This window comes from Artemia franciscana, chromosome 20 (genome assembly GCF_032884065.1).
Source record: "Artemia franciscana chromosome 20, ASM3288406v1, whole genome shotgun sequence".
NCBI lineage: Eukaryota > Metazoa > Arthropoda > Branchiopoda > Anostraca > Artemiidae > Artemia > Artemia franciscana.
This window is the reverse complement of record NC_088882.1, coordinates 24,843,726-24,870,280: the sequence shown is the minus strand read 5'-3', so window position 1 is coordinate 24,870,280 and position 26,555 is coordinate 24,843,726. Positions and strand designations below refer to the sequence as shown.

Sequence of the window (26,555 nt, the reverse complement as noted above, 5' to 3'; positions counted from 1 at the left end):
TGGTCCAGGCAATGCATATAAACTAAGGGAGGTTTTTTTCGTGTCGGCCGTCTAAAATATATTCCTAAAATTAATTTTATTGGCCAAGGATCCTTAAGAACAGCTACACAACAACGAGGCATTACTAGCTCTGAAACTGGGAAGCACAGCATATGTATTTTTGAGGGTTTTAAATCGGTGACAATATCTGAATTCTTATTCAATACCATTTTTGGTTTCCTCTGGGCCACAATCACTGCTGTTTTTGCAACAAAATGGTAAAAAAAAACACTACTTTACTTTGGCACTGTGTCTTTCGCTACTTAAAATCAGCACTGGAATTTTAAACTTCAATAACGGGTAATCCTTCAGTTGATATTGTCGGACCACTGGGTTAGAAAATCACCGTGGATTAAAGAAACAAATATCGGAAAAACAAACAAAATTTAGAATTTTTGTAGATGGGGCTTAAAACCTCAGCGATAGTGTTCTCTGATACACTGGGTTCGATGTATTAATTTTCATCATGATTACTCTCTATTTTGAAGGTGTATTCCCCCTTTTTCGAAAATCTTGTCGTCAATTTTCTCAGGCTTATAAGTTTGAATGATTCTCGAAAAAGAGGAGAAATACCTTCAAAATACCCCCCCCCCTTCCATAATGTTTTTCTAATATCTCAAGGATTACGGGGAGTTAAAAACTGTGAACATCAAGTTTAACTGTTAAGACATCAGGCATCCCCCCTTTCCCCTATAAATGACTCACATGTTCTCCTGGTAGTACTTCCCGTCCCCATTCCTTCAGATTTAGTGCTGATAAGAATATAAATATCATAATTTATTTTACAAAGAAACCTTTTTTATAATAATAAGAAAGCTGTCACCTCCCCCCCCCATTACCTATGTTTCAGTTTTAGTCTCAAACTGAACAGAAACTAGAATTAATTGCCCCCGCCCACCCAGCGTTCTTCTAGTTTCTAAAGGATCACAGAGTTAGAAACTCTGACTGAACTTTCTAGCAGAGTTAGAAACTTCCACATTTTTATAAATAGGAGATAAAAGCCTCTACAATAGCATTTTCCGATTCCCTGACTTTGACGATGTAATTTCCATCAAGATAACTTGCATGTTTAGGGGTGTTTTCCCCCTTATTAGCAAATCAGGTAAATTTTATAAAGCTCGAAGCTGTTGATGAACACCTGTAAACTCGTTGAATTTAGAATATTTGGAATCCCAATAAAATCCAATCCTTTTGATTTGTATGTATTGCTATCAAAATTCCTTCCTTTAGAGTTTCAGTTAATATTAGCCATAACATCTCCTTACTAACACCGGCTTTGTCTTTCCCGGAATTGGAAAAAAGGTCAAACTTTACTTTAAATCATCTTTGAAGGAAGCGGAACGCTTATCTTTCCGTAGAATTTTTTTTGAAGATTGTCGGTAAATCTAATGCTATACGAAAACATTGCGAAATTCTAAGAGGTTGGCCAAAGAGTGGGGGATGAGTTTACAATCAAGAATGGGATCAATAATTTCAGTGGGGTAGCCATTATAGAATAAAATATCTCTTGGGTAAATTAGCTCAGAGACAACATGGATGCTGTAAAAAAATTTAAAACTCTATTAAATAGAGAAATTACCCGGCCTCTTTTCAGAGAAAGGGAGTTGTTCGAAGAAAAATGCAGACGTCAATCGCTGTTCGATTTCTTAAATGAAGTATATATTTTTGTTTGAAGTTCGTAAGCTATACCCAACGTTTATTCCTTTTTTATAACTGGCTTCCGGTTCCATCCCAGATGGCTATTCGCCGCTAGTCCTGGTGACTACCTCATTTCTAACACTGAGTTATTTGTTATACCTTCTCTTGAACGCGTCAAGGGAAGAATTTTCCGGGATTACCTTTGCCGGCAATCTATTTCATGTGTTAACCGATCGCCGGACAAAGCTTGTTTTCAGATATGCTTGGCGGGGAGGACCCTGCTACTGCTCAAGGTAGTCCTGATGAGCTGTACTTCGGAGAGTTGATAGCAAGGGCTTTGTTCTATAAGGAACGAGCTTTGATAGATCCTCTGATGGAGGGTTGTACATGTACTTGTAGAAAATCGACATGGACGCCAAGTCGAGGTGTTCCTGGATCAACTGTGGGGTATTAGCTTTTCTGTTGCCAGAAGTTGCTGCACGAACTGATTTATCTTGAATTTGTTAGAATTGAGCGATGCGGCTCTTAGGTACACCAGCGAAGAGAGGACATGCATATTCCATGACAGGTCGGATGCAAGAAATGAAAAGTGGAAGAATAGTGTCAGGACTTTTGCATCTTAGGATAGCTCCTAGCTTCTTGGAGCAAGAGGATCTAATTTTACTGAGATACTCAGTCCAAGAAAGGTCCGAAGAGAAATTAACTTCAAGTAGGTGTAGTGTATCAACTCGCTTTATTGTCTCTCCTTTGAAGACGAAATAAGGATAAGCCCTCATATTACGCACATTAGAAATTAGGAGCTCTTTCGTTTTCGATGCGTTAAAACTTACAAGCCATGCATCTGCCTACGCTTCAATTCTCTCCAGGTCAGCCTAAAGCTCATTGTGGGGTTTGCTGGGATCTATGTCTTTTGCAATTGATGTTTTTGTTGTCGTGTCACCAGCAAAGTGGTGAGGTTTCTTCACAAGTTTGTCTCCTAGGTCATTTATGAACACTAAGAAAAGGATTGGCTAAGGAATGCTTCCTTGCAGTACTCCTGATAAGACTGGGTATTCTTTTGGTATGATGTGATAGCCAACTTTCAATGATCGTTGACGAAGAAAGTCAGCAAGCACCTCAAGCAGTTTACAAAGAAGTCCCTCGTGCCCTACAAGATCAAAGGCTTTTACGATGTCAAAGGAGAGAAGGTGAATAACGTACCCCTAAGAAAGGAGCTCAGCCCATTCTTGATACTGTGCAATCAGACAGTCAAACGTAGACCGTTTTCTGTAAAAACCGTGTTTTGTGTCTGCCAACAACAGATATGACTCAAAGTATTGGTAAAGGGTCTTATTAATGCCGCTTTCATAAACTTTATCTAGTATAATTGTAAACTTCTTTTTCTCGTTTTTCCCCAGTAATTATATTTGTTTTCATTATATTGTTATATAATTTAATAACAATAGGACGGATTCCGTTACAAATCCTTTCTGAAATATCTAAGTTATGCAAAAGCAAAACTGTTCCAGTTCTTTATTCTCTTATTCTCTTTATTCCCTTACAATTCTTTATTTTTAAGTAATGAGGTGGCGAATCTGCAGTATCAATTGAATTGAGGAAATTGCGGAGAGGATTCAATCCCGCCTTTCCGTTTATCTTTTAAAGAATCATAACTTTTATAAGATTTTCCCCTATCACACATCTTCTAAGCGCAAGCTTATTTGTCTATTATTATCATTTAGGATCCATCGTGGTGCTTGTTATCGTATGTTTTTCAGCCGCATACCTTGTTGCGCTTCATTTTCGTGCATGAATCATCACTTCATACATCTGTTTATCTCTTTTGCTTTAGGTCTTTGGATTCATTTAAGTTCATATGTAATTTCACATGACGCCATTGATGCCAAACAACTTCTTTCCCGGGTTTTTACACGTTGTTATATTTTTGCTGTAACTGCGTTTTTAGATAATTCACTAGAAGCAAGGAATGTTCCAATGCCTATGCCCTCTGAAATAGCTAAAATACGCATTTGAAGAATATAATTCAGTTTTTTACTCTTGAAGGTCTATTTCGTTCTTGCTTGGAACTAAAAATTATTATAATCTCGTTTTAGACAAGAAATGGCGCAGAGTTTCTGAACAATGCTGAGGTGAAAATAGGTTAGATTCTTGAAGAGATAGGGGACATTACATTAGACGATACTAATTCTGTCCTTCAAAGGCTATGAATCAAAGTACTTTCTACCACGTGGAAGTGTAACGATTTGGATTGTTTATTATCTATATATGGGGTAGCCCCAATTTTTATATACGGAGTAAAAATACTAAGAAGTTCAAATTTTCTATCTCTTACTAGCCGCCTGTTGCTTTTTTTCGAAATTTGTAACAACTAGACCAACTTTTGACATTTTGCAAGGGTTTTTATGCTACAATCTATCCTCAGATATTGGTCAATCTCCATTCTCAACTGTTGGTGGTCGAGTGTTAGGTTATATTCAGTCCTTCCATTCTAGTCTGAACAGCCCTGGGCCAGTAGAGCGGTTTGTTGAACTGAGAGGAACATTAACCATTGAGAGGAAAGGACCAAGAGTATTCCTTTCTCTGACGCAAGCCCATTAATGTGCAGATTTTCAGCTTTTTCTATCTTTTATAAATACTTAAAATTTAATTTTTAATTGTTTTAAAACATTATCAGTTGTATTTTTTTTTTTTACCTACCTCTTCAAAATTTGGTGTCTAATCGAGTTTCATTTTGTATTTTGAAGCATTATTCTTCGAGACTTGAATTGACCGTTACATATTAAGAAAAGTAAAAAATGTTTATCATAATCAGATTTTATTCGCTGTATTTTTCGAATAAATAGTATCTAAAGAAAATTACCTCAAGAGGCGTGCTTGAGGCTGACAGGGCGGTAAATCCAACTATATCACTAAAATAAATTGTCACAGAGTTGAAGTGTTCTGGCTCAACAAAATCACCTCTTTTTAAAGATTCTGCCACAGACTTTGGTAGCATTCTGTGAAGTAGAGCCTCTGTTTTCTTCTTTTCTTCCATAAGCTGATCTGTTCTTTCCTGTACTAAAGATTCAAGATTGTATGCATACTTTTCCATCATAGCCAACATATTGTCAAATATGTTTGATTTCCTAACAGAAAAAATATATTAACTTGGCAGGAAAAGCTAGATGGTAACTGCTATCAAACTATCTGACCTGACGTTGTAAAACTCTAAAGATTTATCAATTTTTCTGTTTTTTTTTATGCATACAAAAGCATAAAGAATATTTTAAAGTATCTCGAACAACTATTTTTCTTATTCAAAAATGTAATAAATCTGCAAACGTTACAGAGTTTAGAAGTGGTATATAGTCTTTTCGCTAATGTTTGGTATATAATCTTTATACTGAATTTTCAACATATTAACAATATCAATTGTGCTCTCAATATATAATAAGCTAAACTTTAGGGTAAAGAGCAAGGGCATACGAGGTGGCAGGGCCGCCTCCTACGCTTGATATATAGGATAGTTTCTGTTCACTTCAACTTTCAACACTGCTCTTTACTTTCATCTGAAGGAAACTTTTTCATTTATTTCCTATAAAAACATTCCTGGAAGAAGAGGGGACTGTTGCCCCTGACCAAATTATTAATCAGATAAGTTTCCTTAAGTTCTGTCCTATTGTCCTCTAAGATTTTTCCTTTCTTTTTTTTCATCTGAGAATATTTTTCGTCTTTCGAGACTTTCCAATTTGTTAATGTCTGGAAATTGTTATCTGTGGATTAGACACCTTGCTGAATAGACAGTGGCTTTTTACCGTTTGATGTTGTGGGATCAAAAAAATGGATACTCTTTAATTGGACTGTCGGGTGGTTTCTTGCAACTACCAATTGAAATTTTTAATCAATTTAAAATTTCTTAGTATGAACATATGTTGCCCACACCAAACCTGTCATTTTTCAGACTTAGCAGCAGAAAAAAAAAATCAGTTAATAATATTTTCGAAAATTATTTTCTTGGAATTGATTTAAGATGTAGTTAAAATCTGGTCTGTGATCAGGGTGATCAAGATTCTCATCCCTACAATATTTCATACATTTGATAATATGATCAGCGCAGCTTAATCCAGTTAGTGATGGTCTTAACAGGTTCCCACCTTTCAAAAGAAGGGGTTTTGTTTCAGCTATCATTTGTACAGTTTTGTCATTTGGCCATTATAAGATTACATATTTACTGTATTGAAGGATGTACGACATCTATATAGCTTAGACTCAAACTTTACTTACAGGCCAGCTTCCATTCCTTTTAATTTGCTTCGGATACTCCTAAAATCTGGTCTGTGATCAGGACTCTCATCCCAACAATCTTTCATACATTTGATAACATAATCAGCACAGCTTAATCCAGTTACAGATGGTCTTATCAGGTTCCCACCATGCTGAGTGGGATGTGCAACGTGTTCAACGATTTCTAAAATAAACGTAGTGGCAAAAACTAAAAAAATCAGGAGGAAAAATTTCATCACTACCTATTATTTAAACTTCAATAGTAAAAAAAGAGTCAACGGATTTATATTGGATACAAATAGTGAAAATGAATATGGAGGCTCTGTCCCTATGTCCTCTTTGAGGTTGAATAAAAGTACATTATTTTTTTCGTAGCGAATGTGCACCAACCCCTCTTGGCTCTTTCTTGGGAGGGGGAGAGTTGTGGCATCATTTTCAGCTTTTAATAGAAAGTTAACCTTCTTCCTATTAAAGAATGGTCTTAAATTACAACCAAAAGTACGTAGTTGCAATCTTTTCTTATGACCCATACATCTCCAATCCCAACAAAAGATCGAAGGGATAGGGCCCTTGTTTTTGCCTTCCTATAATATAGACAAAAAACCTTTGCATGATTCTGATTTCGATAGGGTACAACATTTTCAACCTTCATCTAAAATATACGTATTTATGAGGCCTATATTTTGAAGAGCGCCTGCTTGCGTAATTTGGATCTCTTACCCATGAGGCTACCTCTATTATGACTCCACCAGATGAGTTTTTTTCTGAGCCTTTTAACTATTCTGATTATTGTCTCGCGTTGCCAAAGCGAACAAGCGGTAAAAAAAAAACGGATTCTCGACCCTTAAATCTGACCTCACTGCCTGCAAGAATGGCAGACGGTGAAATCAAGAGTAGTTGTCGATCGTCGAGCCATCAGTTGCACATGAAACATCTTGGAGCCAAATATATCCTCGAGTTTCGAAGGCTCAATGAACTAAGGGCTTGCAATGGGAAACAAGTGCAGATAAGTAAGGGCCTGGGTACCCACGGGAACGTCCAGTGGCAGGGAGTAAAACTGGCGGTTGGGTACCCTCTAGTCCAATCATCATTTTAAAAGGAAACTAGAAACTAGAATTATCGCCTGAATGAGTCCTGTTTCAAGTTTCTACAACAATCCATTCTATACAAGGCAAAAAAATGCCCGAGATGTATCTCAGGCATTTTTTTATCACTCTTTACTAAGTCGACACAAATTTGTAAACTTTTTAGATTTGAAAGCTTCGTTTGAATGATTTCATTCATTTGAGCCATGAATCATCCAAATTCAATATTGCGTAGCTATAAGCCATATTTTGAGTGAGTGTGGATGGGAGAAGATGATCGGGAAATCATTCTGGGAAAACAGGTGGTTAAATTGTCAACAATTGTATCCTTAAGCCATATTTTTCATGCTGGCTCTATAAGATTAATCTATAGAGAGGGACAATTCTAATCTAAAAAATATATTTAGATTAAGGTTTGAGAACAGTTTTGGAGGAGGAAAGTATTTTCATAGCATGTGATGATTTGAACATAAAATGGAGAACTAGATTTTGTATACTTACTTCTAAGAAATGGGATGGGTAGAGGACTTCCTTCAAAATCAAGATCTGTGCAGAAGCTAAAGCTCAAATACCTAAGAATTCAAATATATCCCAAATATATAGGCCTATATACCTCATATATAATTTTTTTTTGTCATTTAAGATCCCTTCCCCCAAAGAGATTTCTCCAGTTCGTCAAAGAAATGCACAGAGGGATGCATTTTACCCTATCTCTTCATTTGAAGAAATATAATCAGACTAAGCGTTAAGTACCGTTGGTGAATGGAAGCACCTCAAGTCATTATGAAAAAATTTTGCATATTAAAAAGAACACATCTTTCTTCTTGCCATCCTGCCACCCCGTTCCGGGATGACCTGCTTTTCGTTTGGCCCTAGAAGGTCGGCCGATGAGGACAATCTTTGACAATGAGTTATTTTTCATCCGCACAACGTGTCCTAACCATCTCAAACTTTCTCTCACTATAGCCCTAGAAAGCGGAACTGAACCACATTTTGCGTACAGCTTACTGTTTGAGATTCTGTCAGTCAGTCGGGTATCCAAGACAATCTATAGACAATTACTCTGGAAAACATATAGCAAATCCACCTCCGTTTTCCGGAGCACCAACGCTTTGGAACCACTCTGTCATAATATTAGCTTCCAATATTATAATCTCGGTCCGTAGACTAGGCTTTGTATTCTTCTTTACTTTTTTCAAATAAAAAAAAAACATCCTGGGACTTGCCTATTCTGCTTTTAAAATCTTTTACTACATCCACCGTCTTCAAAAATAATACTACTTAGGTAAGTAAAGCTGTCCACTTGATCGATCTTGTCGTTACCCAACATCACCTTCACTCATTTCTATTCTTAGCAAATTAGTCGTCTTAACCTTCATTTTCAAACCCATTCTTGCACTCTAAAGTCACAAAGCCTCTGAGAAGTTCACACAGCTTTCATTCCTCTTTTACTTCCCCATTTGATTCCCTGTTCTCCCAATGCCTTAGCTGTGCTCCCTGGGGCAATGCACATCAAAATGACCCATGTTAAATGGGGATAGAACACAGCCCTTCTTAACCCCTGATTAAATACGACACCAGCTACTAACCTAATTTCCCACCTTAACCGTAGCAATGTTATTCTCTTACATAGTACAGATTATTAATGTATTTATACCTCACAAGCATAGGACCTTCGGTAAGCTATTCTATCAACTGAATCAAACACTTGCTCATAATCTGTAAAACTGAGAACTAAAGGGGTTTGATAACTCAGACGCTCATCTATTATTAACTCTATTATTAAGATTGAAAATTTGGTCAACGCATCCTCTACATCCCTAAAACCACACTGTTCTTCTCTTTAAACCTTATCTACGGCTTCTCTGAGTCTACAAAGTACCATCATACTATTTAATTTGCTTCCTACAGAAACTGGGCGTTTTGCCTCTATAATTACCACACTCACTTCTACCACCTTCCTTATAGATGGGTTTACTTAGAGTTTTCCTAAAATTGTTAGGCACTTTCCTCTTTTTAAAATTATATTCATAATCTTCAGCAACTTATCTCTAACCTCATAAGAACCGTATCACGGCTTAGCACATTCTCAGAATGTTCTGCCCATCTCTCTTTAACTCTTTGATTATTACTGATTGTGGCCCCGTTCCTATCTTTAGCTTGGATAAGTCCAGATTGACTAATCCCTCTCAATTTATTAACATGCCAGTACAATATTTTACTATTATGCCGTGTGGCTGCACTTCCTAGATCCTTAGAATTTTTATCCATAGTCTCCACTTCACACGTCCCTAGTTCATATTTTAATGCTTCTCCCACTTTCTTTGAATCCCTTTTATTTTCAAGTGATCCGTCACTCAAACAATTCTTGTAGAAGCCCTTCCTCCTCACGAAAGCCTCAAACTGAAATTTTTCATTGTAAACCAAGTACCATTACAGACATTATAGATAAGACACGAACAGGATACAAACAAACACCTTAAAACAAACACAGGAAGAAAAGTTTAAAAAAACCGCTATCTTTTTTATTTTTAAAATCAATTCAAGCCTTTAAAGAGATTCATTAATGATATCCAGGAATGTGTCTTTAAATAATGAGGAAAAAATCCCAATAACAACCGATGAGACACAGATAAGGAATAACCCTTCCAAAATAAACACAGAAATAAAAGGCTATGCTATAATAGAAAATACATCTTCTAATTTATTTTTTTAGTATCGATTCAACTCTTAACAGTAATTTGTTAACCTGCTCCCGAAATGTATCCTTAAAAGACTAAAAATAAATAAATAACAGCAAAAAAAGTAACACAAATAGAAAACAGACAGAAACAAATGTAAAACAGATGGTATGTTTAGATATTCTAGGGCACATATTTCTAACTATTCATAATTCTAAAATATTAGTTTATATTCAATTTGCTTTCCCCAGCAGGCATAGACAGGAAACTGGAAATTGATGAATCTTGTTTAGAAATAATCCTCGCATTCGCATTGATTGTTCTTATTTGATGCCTGCTGTTCTTTGTACATTTTGTACAACAGAGTTGCTTGTTCTTATGATAGATTTTGTTTTTAAACTATAAACATAAGTTAAACTAGATCTACATTGCATGGGCAACGTAAGGTGTTGCGGCAACTTTTGTTCGGCTATGCCGAGTAAAGTGTTGCGACAGCCACACTTTGGTTTTGTTTCCTCGCTTCGATTAAACGCTGAAGTTGTTAATCTTTAAGGATCTTAAAATAAATACCAGGTACACCAACCCGCAAAAGTTGCAAGCCCCTTATTGCAACTAAGCAAACAGCCGATTATTACTTAAAGTCCCCTCCATGCATTACCACTGGAACCAAATTGGTCTCACCATCAAATACACCAGAAACAAATAATAGATACACCAACTAGCCAAAGTTACGAACCCCTAATTGCCGAAGATGATTATGAGCAAACAGCCGACTGTTGCTTAAAACTCCCCTGTATGTCTCACAATTGGTACCGGCCTATTTTTGGTTTCAGTGTTTACCTTACTACTGAAGTTGTCAAACCCCTTAAGCTTTCAAACTGGTGTATCTCATTAAAGAATTTTCCTACCAAAAAAGGATGATATATACATTGATCAGCTCATCAAGAGCTATCTACTGCCATCGAAAAAAAAAACCATCTATCTTTCTTAGTTCAAAAGTTGACTTTTTTGCCGTAGGCCAAGTTTCTAACGTCATCACTTAGAAAGGAGCAAAAGATAAACTCTAATTTCCTTAGCAATGAGAGAGCTTTTAAAATTTAAGAGGCACTTCTGACACCATTTCTGTATCGGCCTATTTTTGGTTTCAGTGTCTGCCTAGCAAAAGCGCTCAAAGCGGATAAGGTTAAGTTTAGGAGAAGAAATCGTAGGGAAAGCCCAACAGAACTGCAGCGGGGCGTTTGAATTATCAACTTGTTGGAAGTTGCGATTCTGCTGGGCTTTCCCAATAGGCAAAGCTCATTTAATATGACCAATGCAAATCCATTGGATATGATCAGTAATCAATCTTTGAATCATTTTTTGGTCTGAGATTGCTTTCATATGGCTCACAGAATTGATCCATCTTGTCTTTACTCTAATTAGCCATGCCTCCCAAGTCTTTCATCACTTCCACCAAGTTGATAATCAAAGGAGACACTGTTGGTTGCCTACAAGTTGCCTCAATGGCAACTTGGTCACCCGCTTGCCTAAAAGTGTAGTGGACATTGTAAGTAATGAGTTCTGTAGATAAATTAACCAGTAGCGTCATAGCCAATAATATTTGGCTGCTACATTCTCGGCCCGTAAGAACCTCCTCCCGTTTAGTCTCCCATCAACGATCCTGTGCATATTTGTCAGTCACTGAATAAACGTTGATCAATTGTTGGATAATGGTTGAATAATTGTTGATGGATAGTTGGTGGTTAGTAGTTGCAAAAATTCAGGCAACTACGAGCTAATTCATGACCATGAAAATATTTTGGTTGACTTTCTCTCACAGAAAAAAAGTGACATACCACAGGTGAAGCTGACTGGGCTCACAAGAGCAATAAGCTTCTGTTGGAAAAAGAGAATGAAGACTTCAATGAAGTATCTGACAGCCTTGAAAATTATACTTTATACATATCGTTGTTTTCGCTGTTAAGAAGCTGCTCACTTGGCACAAATGTCGATGTGTGCTTCAAAGCTTATTCAAGGCGATAGTGAAGTTTTCAATGAAACTTAGTCTTTTATGGCGCAAAAGGCCTACGAGCAGTCAAGCCTGCGTTTATCCATCCTTATTATCAATCCATCGAATTTGTCTTGCGTGCAAAGACCTGAACTAGGAAGCTGGTTGCGAGTACTTCCCCTTGAAAAATTTATAAGATATTTTTTGCGCACACATGAATATTACGAAATAAAATTAAAGAATCGTGAAATGAACAGAAATCCCTATCAAGGAAAATAAAGTAGCAAGTAATTATCTTAGTTTTAGTAGTTTAAATATTTGATTATCACCTTTTTTGAACAAAGAGGCAAAATATTTAAAAACTAGAATTTGATTATCTCCTTAATGAGCTCCTCAGTACCACAGACAATAAAAATCATTCCGATATCAATAAATATATGTGAGAAAACGAAGTGACTAAATTTAATTTAGCTGCAAGTCTGTATTCATGTCGACCACATAGTTTCCCTTTAAGAAAAATTTAAAAAACTATGGGTCTGAAATACAAAGCACTAAATTTCCTAATCAAATGTCACGTTATGGCATTGTTCAAATAAAAATATTTTTACCTTGATTATCCTTACAAAGTCATTCTTTGATTTTTCTTCCCATTCTTAAAGCAATGTTATCTTTACCTTTTGTATTATTACAGCCATACCAATTATTTTCCTCTGCCATACGCGTGCCTACCCATGAAACAAATCTAATGGAGCTTATATTTATGCTTGTTTATATGTTTTCTGGAACAGATGCATCTCGGTCTGGCTTTTATATATATCTATCTACAGCGGTAATGAGTCAATCTAAGAATCCTAGCTGCCCCGCTGCGCCTCTACTAGGCTTTCTCAATAGGCAAAGCTCATATAGTATGAATAATGTCAGTCGCCCATTCGCCTGCAAGTTCTGTGGACATTGTTGCTCTTAAATATTTGAATCATTTTTTGGTCTCCAATTGTCTCCAGATGATTCACAGAACTGATCTTTCTTGGAATTACTCTAATTAGCCATGGCTCTCAAGTTTTTCATCCCCTCCACCTAGCTGATAATCCAGTCCACCACACGTGCCATTGCCTATTAGTCATGGCTCTACGTCTTTCTGAACATGCTGTGCAGGTGGTATGGACGAAAGAGTTGATACAATTTCCAGAAGTCCTTGTTGTTTGTAGTTCATTATAAATTGATGTGTCTTCGAATGATATCGATTAAGATTTAGTTAAAACTAACTCCACTTGATAAATTAATTTTCTTTAATAAAAACCTGAAAAGTGGAGAGTCTATGTAGTCAGACTAATCAGACATAAAAATAGCATGACGTATGAAACTAAGCAGAGAAAGCATAATAAATGAAAAAAAATCGAATAGCAGAGAAAAAGAGGGTAGTGTCAGCCAGTAGAACAATATGAAGCAAAAATAAGCAAATATTTTCAACAAGGACCTCCACCAAGTCGTCCTCAGTGCTAAGAAAAAATTGAAAAGAAAAAAAAGAAAAAAGAGTAGAAAGGTTAGATTGTTCCTTTTTCGTTTTTTATTTTTCTTAGCACTGAGGACGACGACTTGGGGGAGGTCCTTGTGGAAATATTTTCTTATTTTCGCTTCATATTGTTCCATGGCTGACACTACCCTAATTTTTCTCTGTCATTAGATTTTTTTGTTTATGGTATTTTCACTTCTTTGTTTCATGCATTTCTCGAGAAATTTGGGAAGACGATTCTTTTATTTATTTTTTTTGTTTTTTGCTTAACAGTAGTTTTTTCAACAATATATATATATATATATATATATATATATATATATATATATATATATATATATATATATATATATATATATTGGTGGGTATATTGGTGGGGGTGCTTCGCGCCCCCCAAGCCCCCCGCGCGCGCAAGTCGTTACGCGCCATATTAGTTACGCGCCATTGTAGCTGTGTCCCTATGTCCCACCTATGAATATACAAAGATATATACATGTTTTTAACTACGTAAAACTTGCGAATATACAACATTCTGCTGTCCAATTGTCTGTCAATATACGAAGCCTTATATACTTATAATAACGTCATATGCAAACGTTATTTTAAAAACAAACAAACATGCATGTCAGGTTTACCGACTCTTGAACATGCAACATATAATTGTCCATGGGAAAGACAATCCGTATTCAGATCTATACCTCATTATTCTAATGATTGCCCTTGAGCTTTGTTGATGGTGATTGCTAATCGAACATTTCCTGTGTCCCCGTCGTCATTTATATATCCCCCTGTGCCCCCCGGCGTCTCAATTGTAGTTGTGTCCCTGTGTCCCGGTCGTCATTTATATTCCCTGTGTCCCGTTCGGTATTTGTGTCCCGGTGTCCCAATCTTTAATTTCTCTTTGAGTGTCCCGGTCGTCATTTATATTCCCTGTGTCCCAGTGTCCCGGTCGTCATTTGTGTCCCGGTGTCCCGGTCTGTAATTTCGTCAGTCGACAAACAACTTAATGACAGCATAATGCTCAATCCTTATAATGACGTCAGTCGACACACAAACATGACGTCAGTCAACACACACACACAAACAAACAACTTATATATATATATATATATATATATATATATATATATATATATATATATATAAAATTTATAATAAAAGAAAAAAGAAGTACCTTTGGCTGACAAATTTAGGCATCCCCATGGTCCTGATCGTCCAAAAATTTCATATAATATTATACCGAATGAAAAGACGTCTCCTTTTTGTGTTCCCCAAGGTAAAGCATTCGGATTTCTAAGGAGCTCTGGTGCTTTCCACAGTAGTTTCTCAGGAGGAAAAGTACTTCTATAGCTCCCTAAAAAGTGATTCATCAAAAGCAATTTCCGATAAAAAAAACTCAAAACTAATTCACAGGAACTAAACTCACAAGTTACATTTAATTCCTCCCCCGCTTCAACGAAAAGTGTATTCATATTACTTAACAAATCCTTCCCAACCAAAACATGCTTATTGGTTTGTTGCAATTTTAGGAATTCTATGATAGGTTGCTTTCGGTCTATTTTAACATGATTAGTACGGTAGCAATATTTCCATGATACGGTAGCAATCGGATCTCTGTCCGGATTATATATATATATATATATATATATATATATATATATATATATATATATATATATATATATATATGAACTTTTAGAGGTTTTGCGAGTTCAGGGTGCTAGAATAGGTTTGAAAATTAATGTTAAGAAGACTAAGGCACTAAAGCAAGGAATAAGTGAATGAATGTGAAAAAGGTAACGTTGGGTAATGAAAAGATAGATCAGGTGAGCAGCTTCATCCACCTTGATAGCATTATTAGCAAAGACGGTGGGAGCAGTGAAGATGTTAAAAGTAGAATAGCCAAGACTCAGGGCGGTTTTTCATACTTAAAAAAAGTTTGAAAGAATAGGAAGATAAGTATGCAAACCAATATTAGAATATTGGAAGCCACTGTGGTCAAATATGGCTCTGAAGCGGTGGCCAGTGTTTCCCCCGACGATTACTCCTGGGAAACACCCCTCCGTTGAAAGTACCTCCCCTCCCCCGGTGTAAAATAATATTTTACATGGAGGGTATTTCCGGAGGGGCATTTTCCACGGAGGAGTGGGTATTTTCTGGGGGAGGTTTATTTGCCGCGTGAGGGGATATTTTCCTAGAATGGGTATTTTTCCACGAGGGAGTATTTTCGACGGAGGGGGTATTTTCCGGGGGTATTTTCTACGTAGGGTATTTTCCTCTGGGGGTATTTTCCGGGGTATTTTTCGGGGGTATTTTCCACGAGGTGTATTTTCCATGGGGGGCATTTTGCAGGGGATATTTTGCAGGGGGTGTTTTCTGCGGGGGTACTTTCCGGGTGTTTATCGCCGGGAGGGGGCAAACACCTAGAACCCTCTGAAGCATTAGCACGCCGAACAGCGGATGAAGATTATCCAGATATTTTCAAGAGAACTTGTCTACAAACTATTCGTGTACCCGGCTGATTGATAGTGTTACAAGCAGCAATAATCCTCTTTAATATTATTTTAGGTTTATATCCTGTTCGTATTTGGTACATTATTTCTTACACTAAAGTTCTACCTTTTTATAATAATCCTTTAAAAAATATAATTGTGCCATGGAAAAGTACATCCCATAAACAATTTTTTGGGAGGAGAGAGGTTTCAATACTAGAACTGAAATTTCAGGTACTTTCAGGCTTCCAAGTAGAAATTTAAAAATCATTTCTTTATGGACCGCCCCTCACCACTTCCACGCATCTACAGATAAGCACATTAAAATATAAATATCCATTCTGGTATTTTGAATTTCACACGGTATAATTTTTGGCAACATTAACCTTCAATTACAGCCCCCCCTGTTTTTTTTCAACTGTGAAGATTTTCTTAACTAATAAGTTCTGATGAGTAAATTTGAAACTAGTTTTACAGAGTCTCTGTTTTTTAGAGTTTCGGTTACTATTGAAACCGATTTTCTTACTTTTTTCTTCCATACCGTTCCAAGAAAAGATTGGTAGAAAAAAATAAATGCATCAATTCCATTTACATATTGCTTGCTGATGCATCAAATGATTCTAATTATCAGAAAGTATTCCTTTTTGCGTGAATTTTGACATTTTCCAGATACGTACTACAATACATAGTATAAGTAGCTCATGAAACCCTGCTTGATTGTCTAATGCTCTCTAAGGTACAAATAAAAAAAAAAAAAAAATGATACTGCATAAAAGGGAACGCTAGTCAATATCTTTTGACATTCTATAAGGCTACTAGGCGAGTCAGATATTAAAAAGGAGCACTTTTGTTCACTTGATTTACAACTGTTATTGAATAAAAGGCTTACAAATAAGTAATCTCGAACAGCAGCTGAACGTCGGGTTTTCATTGATTCTTTCTTTTCAGATATTTTTTTATAATAAGGGAATTTTTCAAGGGGCTGCCGACTTTCCACCACCTGATGTGGATCTCTGCTAAACTTGGCACAGTACCACCACACATGGCACAGTCCCCTTTACGCTTGGCACAGTTCGGCCACGCTTGGTATGTGTCACCTGGTGTTCATGATTTCTAAAAGTCGGAAGCCCCTTAGATTTTATTTCAATTCTTAGCAACGACGTTGTGAGTCACTACCCTTTTTGTATTATTTTTAAGTCGAAATTTAAATATTCTATCTATTAAATAAACTTGATGGTTTCGAAAGAATACCTTGTGATGCCACACTAAATACATGCATACTACATTTAAACAAGGTAATAGTTCATGAAGAAACTTTACAGTTATCTTTTATAATTGAACCAAGGCGTTCTGAGCCACAAATTTGGTTACATCCTATTTAATTTAAGACCTACCCCTCACAGACCGGCTACCAGACGCAGCTTGTCAAGCTGCGTCTGGTTGCTTCTAAAACGTGCATTTTGAAACTGGATTTAAATAATGATCGTGAAAGAAGGTGTCAACATAGAAGAGTTTTTTTCCAACTTTCAGGTTCAACGATTAAGGGAAAAGAAATTAAACAGTAAATCTACTTTGATAACACTACCTTGGTAAATAGTAAATTAGATGAAAGGTACCTGTATGATATACCCTCTGCAGCTCAAGAAGTGAAGTTAATCCGAATAAAATATACTTAATTATCTTAAAAATATAGTAGTTCAGTAAAAAATTTGGGCTGTATATTTGCACATTAGTGGGGAAAGGGTGGAGGTGGGGGTAAAGACAGCACTTCTGTATGCAAAATGTGTTAGCTACAATTTTTCTGATATTATGAAGTAAGAATTGTTTTCTGATATCACACTGTCCAAATACTTTACCCCACCCCCTAATGCGCAAATATATAGCCCGAATTATATATTTCCCATCTATTCTGTACCTTCTGTTTGTCTTGTCTTTTCTCACACTAAGTTGAAAGAAACTAGCGAAAGAAACCGGTTTTTAGTCCATATATGCATGAACAATTTGAGCTGCAGAGGATATATCATACAAGTACCAGATGCAATTATGGTATAAAGTTTTGAGCTAGAAACTGAAACAGATTTAATTGACCATAATTAAGGCCTGTATGTCATATCTTCCATGAGATAAATCTGCATCATTAATTGCGACAAATGGTGAAAATTTCCACTAGAGTAACCCTTCTCAATCCTAGACTTATTTTCGAAAGTAGTACGTGGTGCACTCTTTGATTTTGACACCAGGATATGAAATAGAAGCATTTTTCGTTTTTTAAACTGAACCATAAAATACTGCTAAATCTGTGAATGACTCACATATACATAATTTATAAAAGGACAATGCGATCTTTTTAAAATATAATACTTATATGTACAGAGCCATAATTTTATACAATAGTATTTGTCCATTGTTGGAGCTATTATTTTGAATTATTGCAAATACATTAAATATTATCTTGACGCTAATGTGTCAGCGGCATGATATATTTATCGGTAAGTCATATTTCAAAGTTTTTTGTCATAACCATTATTTTAAATGATTCAACATCATGAAACACAAAATAACTAACAACAAATATAAAGCATTGTCAGCTTGTTCTGCAACAGTCAATTTGTAGAGGAGCAGCGGTACGCTCTTGAAGGGCTTTGCGCTTTTTATGGATTTAAAAACTTAAAACAGCTACTTTTTCGTACCGTGATTGCCCATATCAGCGCTGGGTCTGCCTATTCTAGTTTTACATGAAAGCTAAAATCAAGCATTGTTCAAGAACAATATTTTTCAAGACTCAGATAAGGATATTTCACTATATTCAAGGGTCCCCATCTATATTACCCACCACTATCAACTATATTAAGGGTATTTAGATAAGGATAACAACTTTATATTCTAGTTTATAGTAGATAGTCTTGAGCTTGAGCTAATGAGAAATTCTTCTTCCACTCTCATGCTGTCTTTCATATTTACTGTGAAGTAACATGACTCTGTAAATAGCTCAGAAAGTTAGCTGAAAAAACGAGGCCTAACCTCACTAACTCTGGTGATACAATCTTTTCTCCAAAAACTCGAGGAATGTATGTACACTTAGCCAAAGTTTGCGGAAAACATTGGAGGGAATTTGAACGTGTCTGGATATGTCAGAAACGATCTTTAGCTATAATGAATTTAGCTATAATTTTGATAAATTTTGAAATTGGTATAATTTTGGTTTATATATAATTTGGTAGGATGTCCACCTTTCATCTATAAGAACCTACGGCGTGACATCCATATATCCCCTCCCACCTCCATATGAGATTTGCCGTCGATATGAGATTTGTTCTTTTATTCACAGCTGATAGGCGATTTGATGACCCAAATGCGTACCTATTGCGATGGACTCGAAGCATTCAAATACAACTGAAAATATACATGTCTGGTTTTACATCCAAGTGTTACAGTTGTAAAGGTTTTCAATGCAAAAATGCATTTTAAGAGTGTCATGGCGTCAACTGCAAAATTGATAAAGCGTTAAAAGTATCCTGGATACAAGCATAAACAGCAAAAGAAGCCCAGAGGATGATAGAAGACTTCAACAGCATTGGAAAAAAAACATATTAATTTCTCCGTTACCTCTACTTCGCACTTCTGTCTATTCAATACCAGAAGAAGAAAAATTCTAATCTAATTAGAAATCTTCTTAATGGCTATAAAATTCAAACAAATCTGAATATTCCTCCTTCTCCCTTGTTTTCCATTTTACCTTTAGAAGTTCACAGAACACTTTATTCACTTTTACTACTTTATTCAGACCCGTAGGGTACTATTTTTTGAATATTGGTCTTATGACATTGTTATTTTTCTTTTTCAACTTCCATTGCGCTTTTGCATGATTTTGTTTTCCTCGCTAGAACGACAATTATACGCCTTGATTCGGGATATTTGAACACACTTCCTAAATGTCCCTATTTTTAATGCCAATTTGTTCTCTTTTCTTCACATGAGGATATTTGCTAAATCCACATATTAGAACAGGTTTTGCTTCAAGAAATTTTCTTTCAGCAGAATATGGAATTAATTGATCTCTCAGATTAAATAACTGTTTTCGTCAGTTTTCTAAAATATGAGAGAAAGCTCGACAACTAACAGTGGGCTTATTAATTTTTTGTGTCAATTTTGTAGCAAAAGTTTCCTCTCTAAAACGATAATTACAAGTATAGATTTATGATGTTGCAAATGCGCTACCTAACTATTCTTATTTTTTTTCGCTTGGATTCGATTGTTTCCCATGAAGATATTTTTTTAATCCCCATATTAGTGCAGGATTTCTTAAAAAACAATTCTTTTTGTTGGCGCACACATGGTTGTGTCCGAAAAGAAAGGGCAAATCTTGCATGTTTTGGACAATGAGTAGATTAATAAGCGAGAAAGATTTTACAGATATCGCAGCTCCTGTATATCTTGGAGAATTACAACTTCTAAATTATTACTTCCGATACAGCTAAATATTTATGAATTTATTTTGATATGAAATCATCAAACCAGTTTCATAATCCCCATTTTCAATGGTTTTATGTTGAATATTCTCGCCTCTGTTGTGTTGGACGATAAATGTTATCCCAAAAGCTAAGAAATAGATTAAAAGAGAAAATAAAGTGACATACTAATACTACGACAAACTAGCAACAGCATTACATCGCCAGTAGGTCATCGCCACTGGCGAAAAAGCATATACCTATTCTTGGCATACGGTTTATATCACCAAGCAGACAAGTCCTCACCACTAAAGCTAATTTGTCGTGTTACATATAATGAGTGAGATATAACCTATTCACAAGTAAAAATTATGGCTTGGCACTGCATCCTTTAGCTTTATCCCTAAAATTAATAACTGAAATAAAAAATCTACAATATCATCATCTACTTTCCTTAATACCCGTGCTTCTACACCAAGAACTCCTTCTGTAAGTAATTCCAGCCAGTCATGAGCCTAGATCAAGGAGGAGTGTTAGGCTATGGTCTAGCAACCTGTCCCTGGAAAAAAAATCATGCAGTAGAAACATCTACAGAGAGCCAAAGTTTTCCGTTTTTGTGTGATGATTGCCCAATCTATACTGACCATGAGCCATCCTCGGATTACCAGACGCAGACGACCTTGGAATGCCGCCGAGCACGATTTTTGAAAGCAAACTGTCCCATCAAACTTGGTTTCTGGAATGTTAGAACCATGGTCTAAATATCGAGATCAGAGCATATTATGAAAAAAAATGTATAATTATGGCCTGGATATACTAGCGCTCTCTGAGGTCCGTTTGACTGGAGCAAACAAAACCTGGATATGAGATATACTATCCTGCATAGTGGCCACAAGAAGAAGAAAGTAGCGGGTGTGGTCATAATGCTCTCCTTAACAGCCTCAAATGCTTTCACAAACTCGACCTCCATAAACGAGAGGATCATCACAGCCTGATTTGTGGGTAACAATGGAAATCTAACCGTTGTGGTGTGCTAAGCATGTAAAAATTACACGGTTAACGCAGCGAAGGGTACCCTCTACAACACCCTTCAAGCTGTGCCAAATGACATTCCAAATCAAGAGTGAATTTGTTTTGCCAGAGACTTCAACACCGAAGTGGAGAATGATAGATCTTATTACCCAGAGGCTTGGAAGCGAAGGACTTGGGGAGATAAATGAAAACGGAATGCTGCTAGTGGACTTTGAACTGCCAAATAACCTACTAATTGAGGTTACCATGTTCGCGCATATAATAAACCATGAATGTTCTTGGAACTCCCCAAACGGGAGAACACATAATCAAATCGACCATCTTTTGATCAACAGGAAATAAAAGTCCAGTCTGCAAGATGCGGGAGCTTCCAGAGGTGCCGATGTGGCATCTGATCATGCCTTAATAATAGCAAGGATGTCATTCAAGCTAAAGGCCACACCGAAGATTAAGTACAATGTAAACCCAACTTTTGACTCTTCGCAGCTTTCCACTGCGGCAGCAGGAAAGTTGCTCGTCATTACACTCTCTAACAAATTTGAAGCCTTCCCCTTAGATATTGACACTGATGTTAGTATAGAGTCAACCTGGAACACCATGAAGAAGGTTTACAATCAAACGACTGCCGCTATGCTTGGGTACGCCAAGAGACCCAACAACCAATGGCTATGAGAGAGAACCTAGGACTTGGTTTGTGAGCGTCCTAACTTAAAACAACAGATCTTAAAAGGTGGTGAAAATTGCGAGACAGTTCTGAAGAGACCTGGGTAAATAAGTCAAAAGGAGCACAAGGGGAGATAAACGTAACTTTTTGAATAGAATGGCCGTCATGATGGAGAAAACGTCGAAATATGGTGACTCCAAAGCCGTATACAAGATTACAAACGAAATAATGGGAAATGCCGAAACGGTTATGCAAATGGAAAAATTGTCTCAAACCCATCAGAAATTTCCGTAGTATGGGACTTGCATTTCGAGAAGTTTCTGGACAGGCCCCAACATCCTCCAGATATCCCTGCAACCCCCTTTTAAACATCCAAATCAGCATCGAAGAACTTCGTGATGTAGAAGTTCGACAGGCAACGCGCAAGCTAAAGAATGGCAGAGCAGCAGGAACTGACAGAATATCAGCCGAGATGATAAAAACATCAATGAATACCTTTATGGATGTGCGACTTACACTTTTTGCTATTATCTAGAAGTCTGAAGTACGCTCATCAAACTTTTCAAGAAAGGAGGCGCGACAAAATGTGACAACTGTGTGGGCATTAGTATCCTAAATATTCTGGGTAAATTTTTCTCACAGATTATTCTGTGGCACATCTAGACAGTCCTTCGGCCGTCCCGTTCTCACACGGATCCCGTCTACACACTACAGACGATGATTAAGGAGTACAATGAATGGCGTGAAAAAGTATACTTGATTTTCGTGGACGTCGAGAAAGCCTTAGACTCTATCAACCGATATTCGCTATTTAAAAGCAAGCGACACAATGGAGGTCCTGACAAAATAGTGGTCCTAATTGTTGCATTATGTGAAAACACAGAATGCTGTGTTCGGACCCAAGAAGGGAATACTAGATATTTCCATATAATGTCTGGCGTAAAACAGGGATGCGTTCTTTCTCCGTTACTCTTCGTCATCGCCGGCGATTATATATCTCGTGATTGTACAGGGTTTGACATCAAAATTGATGAAGCCAAACAGCTAGTCGACCTGGATCTCTTCAACACTATCGGTGAAAATGCTAGCTGACTTGACCTCAAGGTTAACACAGAGAAGACAAAGAGCTTGCAACAACTGACTCCCCCGGGACATAAAGTGTGGAGATTCAACTGTTGAGCAGGTCGTAGGGTTCAGGTACCTCTGCAGCGCAGTGGGAAATCCAGGATCAAAAGAGCGGGAAGTGCAGCTGAGGATAGGTCAAGCGACTGGAGCTTTTAAGCGACTAAAACCAGCATGGCGATCGGAAAAGTATTCTACGAAATTAAAAGTGAGGCTATTTAATAGCAATGTCTTTTCCACACTTCTCTAAAGCCGCGAGTGATGGAATTTAAATTAGTTGCCAGAGAAACGGATTCTTACCTTCAAAAATAACTGCCTTCGGTGGATTCTGATCATCGACTGGAGAGGTAACATAACAAACCAGATAGTCCAATTTATCTCAGGTCAGCCTATAGTTACATACGTCATTCGACAATGAAGGTGGCAATAGCCTGGGGATGTGATCCGTATGAAGGACGATAGGATTCTGAAACAGATGTTGGAATTTTGACCTCAAGAAATCCTCAGGAGATCTCGACCAAAGAGTACCTTGCGTCGCACTTATCCAACATTCCTGTCCAACATTCACACTACGATCCAATCCCAATGGGAGATGTTTGGGTGGTGGCACACATGCGGGATGACTGGCGCCTCTTCGTAGATGCTTTGGGTGTCTCTGGTGGCGCAGGAGGATCTAAGGTCTAAGGTAAGGTAAGCACTAAGAGGTTGCCCATTTGCTGCCACCTGGTGCACATTTCGGAGAGCCATTTGTGTCCCACAGTTCGTCCATGCACAGCAAAGTTTTGCCACACTTGGCACAGTTTCTCCACGCTTAGCACTAGTCACCTGGTTTCGCAATTTTTCACCTATAAATATTGTGCCGTGTTTACATGACTAAGCTGATTATAGATGCCTCAGATGTACTAAGTTTTGACTTCATTGGGATACTTTTGCTATGTTTTTCTTTATGCCATGTTTATTTATGAATGACTTGCAGTGTAAACAATAAACAACAATAAACTTATAGTAAAAAATGGAGAGCAAAACTTCGCAACACTAAATACAAACTGGACTAACTGAAACTAAAAAATACAACTAAATTGAAAGTCACTCGAATAAATCAGCATTCTATTTATTAATTAGCAGAGTAGCTAATAATATGCACCACAGAGAATGAACTGTCGCTGACTTAAACTGGAGAACGAAAGAAAATGCGCTCCAATACGTAGCAATCTTCATCCTTAAATAAAACACCGCTCCAGCAAAGGAACTAATCTACTTTTGTAAAGGTTCATCGGCTAGGTTCACAGAGCGACTGGCAATTTGCTTCCCGTTGTATGTACTTGTGAATAGATAGCATATTGGCAAAAGCCCCAAATGTAAAAATTTTTTTATTTAATTTCATTCGTACAAAGCCTCAGTTTTACACCTTACTTATTTAGGACTATTCTGGACGCTATCAGACCTATCGGACAGCTCTGTTTGACACTAGATGCTTACCGACAGCCTTTGTCTATTCTTTCAAATGTAAAAGCACATTCCTGATTAGTATTAGTAGCCATTAACGGTTTTTTAAATCAAAATATTTTTCAATCATCCTGAATATCATCCTTTGTGGGTCACCTAGCTTTCCCAAAATAACTCTTTTCTTCTCTCGGTTAGTTGTCTACGTCATCACCGGTGGGGGGGGGGGGGGAAACCGACATACAGTGCTGCCAATACTCTAAGACAAATTGTAGTGCATACCGACCAAATCATACTACAAAATATTGTTTGTGGTATAATTGTAAAATTCGAAGTCAGTTTTCACTCAATTGACAAATGAACTAAAAATTTTCTCTCTCAGAATCCAATTTTGGGGTGTTGTTTCTCGCATGATGATTAGTTCAAATTTCATGGTGATTTTTTTTTTTTTTTTTTATCGCGTTTCCGTTCTATGGAAATACCTCTTAGTTTCTTTACCCTTCATGGAGAAGTTTCACAAATTTCAAAGAGATAAAACTTAGCCTGGAAAATACAGCCCAAATGTACCGAAACATACCGAAAATACTGGATTATATAAAAAATTCCAAGTATACTGTTTTGTATCTACTACTACTACTACTACTAATAACTCACTGCAGCACCAAGCCGCCTGAGGCCAACACAGCTACGCTCGCTCCTTATCCAACCTAATCTATTTAAATCCTCCTTCTTTACACCCTCCCAGGAAGTTCCCATTTCCTTTAAATCTTTATTTATGACATCCTCCCAACCCAGACAAGGACGACCTGCTTTCCGTGTAGCCCCAGACGGTTGGCCAAAAAGGAAAATCTTAGGTAATCTGTCATCCTTCATCCGTAGAACGTGGCCTAGCCATCTCAACCTTTCTTTCATTATAGCCCCAGAAAGCGGGATTGAACCACACTTTTCGTACAACCTACTGTTTGAAATACGGTCAGTCAGCCGGGTACCCAGAACAATCCGTAGGCAATTTCTCTGGAAAACATCTAGTAAATTTTCATCTGCTTTTCGGAGTGCCCATGCTTCAGAGCTGACCACTGTCATCACTGTAGCTTCCAATATTCTAATCTTGGTTTGTAGACTTATCTTTCTATTCTTCCAAACTTTTTTTTAACTGTGAAAAAACATCCTGAGCTTTAGCTATTCTACTTTTAACATCCTTACTGCTCCCACCATCTTTATTAATAATGCTACCAAGGTAACTGAAGCTCCCAACCTGATCAATCTTTTCGTTACCTAATGTCACCTGTTCATCTTCACTTATTCCTAGCCTTAGTGACTTAATCTTCTTAACATTAATTTTCAAGCCTATTTTAGCACCCTGAACTCGTAAAACCTCTAAAAATTCATTCATTTTGCTCACACTTTCATCTAATATGCTTAAATCATCAGCATAATCTAAGTCCAGGAGCGTTCTTCCTCCCCATTTGATTCCATGGTCTCCAATTGCCTTTCCTGTGCTCCTTAAGACGAAGTCCATCAAAATGATCCATATAAAGGGGGATAGAACACAACCCTGCTTAACCCCTGATTTAATACAAAACCAGTTGCTAACCTCATTTCCTACCTTAACCGCAGCAGTATTATTCTCGTACATAGCGCAAATCACTTTAATGTATTTTACTGGTATACCATATAACGATAAGACCTTTGTTAACGCTGATCTATCAACAGAATCGAAAGATTGCTCATAATCGATAAAACTAAGGACCAAAGGTTTTGACAACGAAGGGACTTCTCAATTATTAGCCTAAGAGTGAAAACATGGTCGACACATCCTCTACCTTTTCTAAAACCGCATTGTTCTTCCCTTAAAACTTTGTCTACAGCATGTCTCAGTCTAAAAAGTATCATATTACTCAGTAATTTGCTACCTACAGAGACCAGACTAATGCCTCGATAATTACGACACTCACTCTTGTCACCTTTCTTATACAGTGATTTAATTAAGGTTTTCCTAAAATCATTGGGTACTTCCCCTTTTTCAAAAATCATGCTCATAATCTTCAGTAGCTTATTCCTAACCTCAGAGCCACCATATTTAAGAAACTCATTAATCATACTATCAGCACCTGGGGCCTTATTATTTTTTAATCCTTTTAGTACTGTCGC

At 37.0% G+C, this 26,555-nt stretch overlaps 1 protein-coding gene across 1 annotated transcript in view; it reads right to left on the bottom strand.

The window, feature by feature from the left end:
- LOC136040030 (guanylate cyclase 32E-like) overlaps positions 1 to 26,555 on the bottom strand; it is a 265,444-nt gene that overhangs the window by 29,172 nt on the left and 209,717 nt on the right. Inside the window, exons 14-17 of the mRNA XM_065724096.1 lie at positions 21,421 to 21,576; positions 14,378 to 14,653; positions 5,941 to 6,124; positions 4,538 to 4,802 (exon numbers count right to left, since the gene is read on the bottom strand). Coding sequence (XP_065580168.1) covers positions 4,538 to 4,802; positions 5,941 to 6,124; positions 14,378 to 14,653; positions 21,421 to 21,576 — 881 coding nt within the window. The remainder of the gene's footprint in view (positions 1 to 4,537; positions 4,803 to 5,940; positions 6,125 to 14,377; positions 14,654 to 21,420; positions 21,577 to 26,555) is intronic.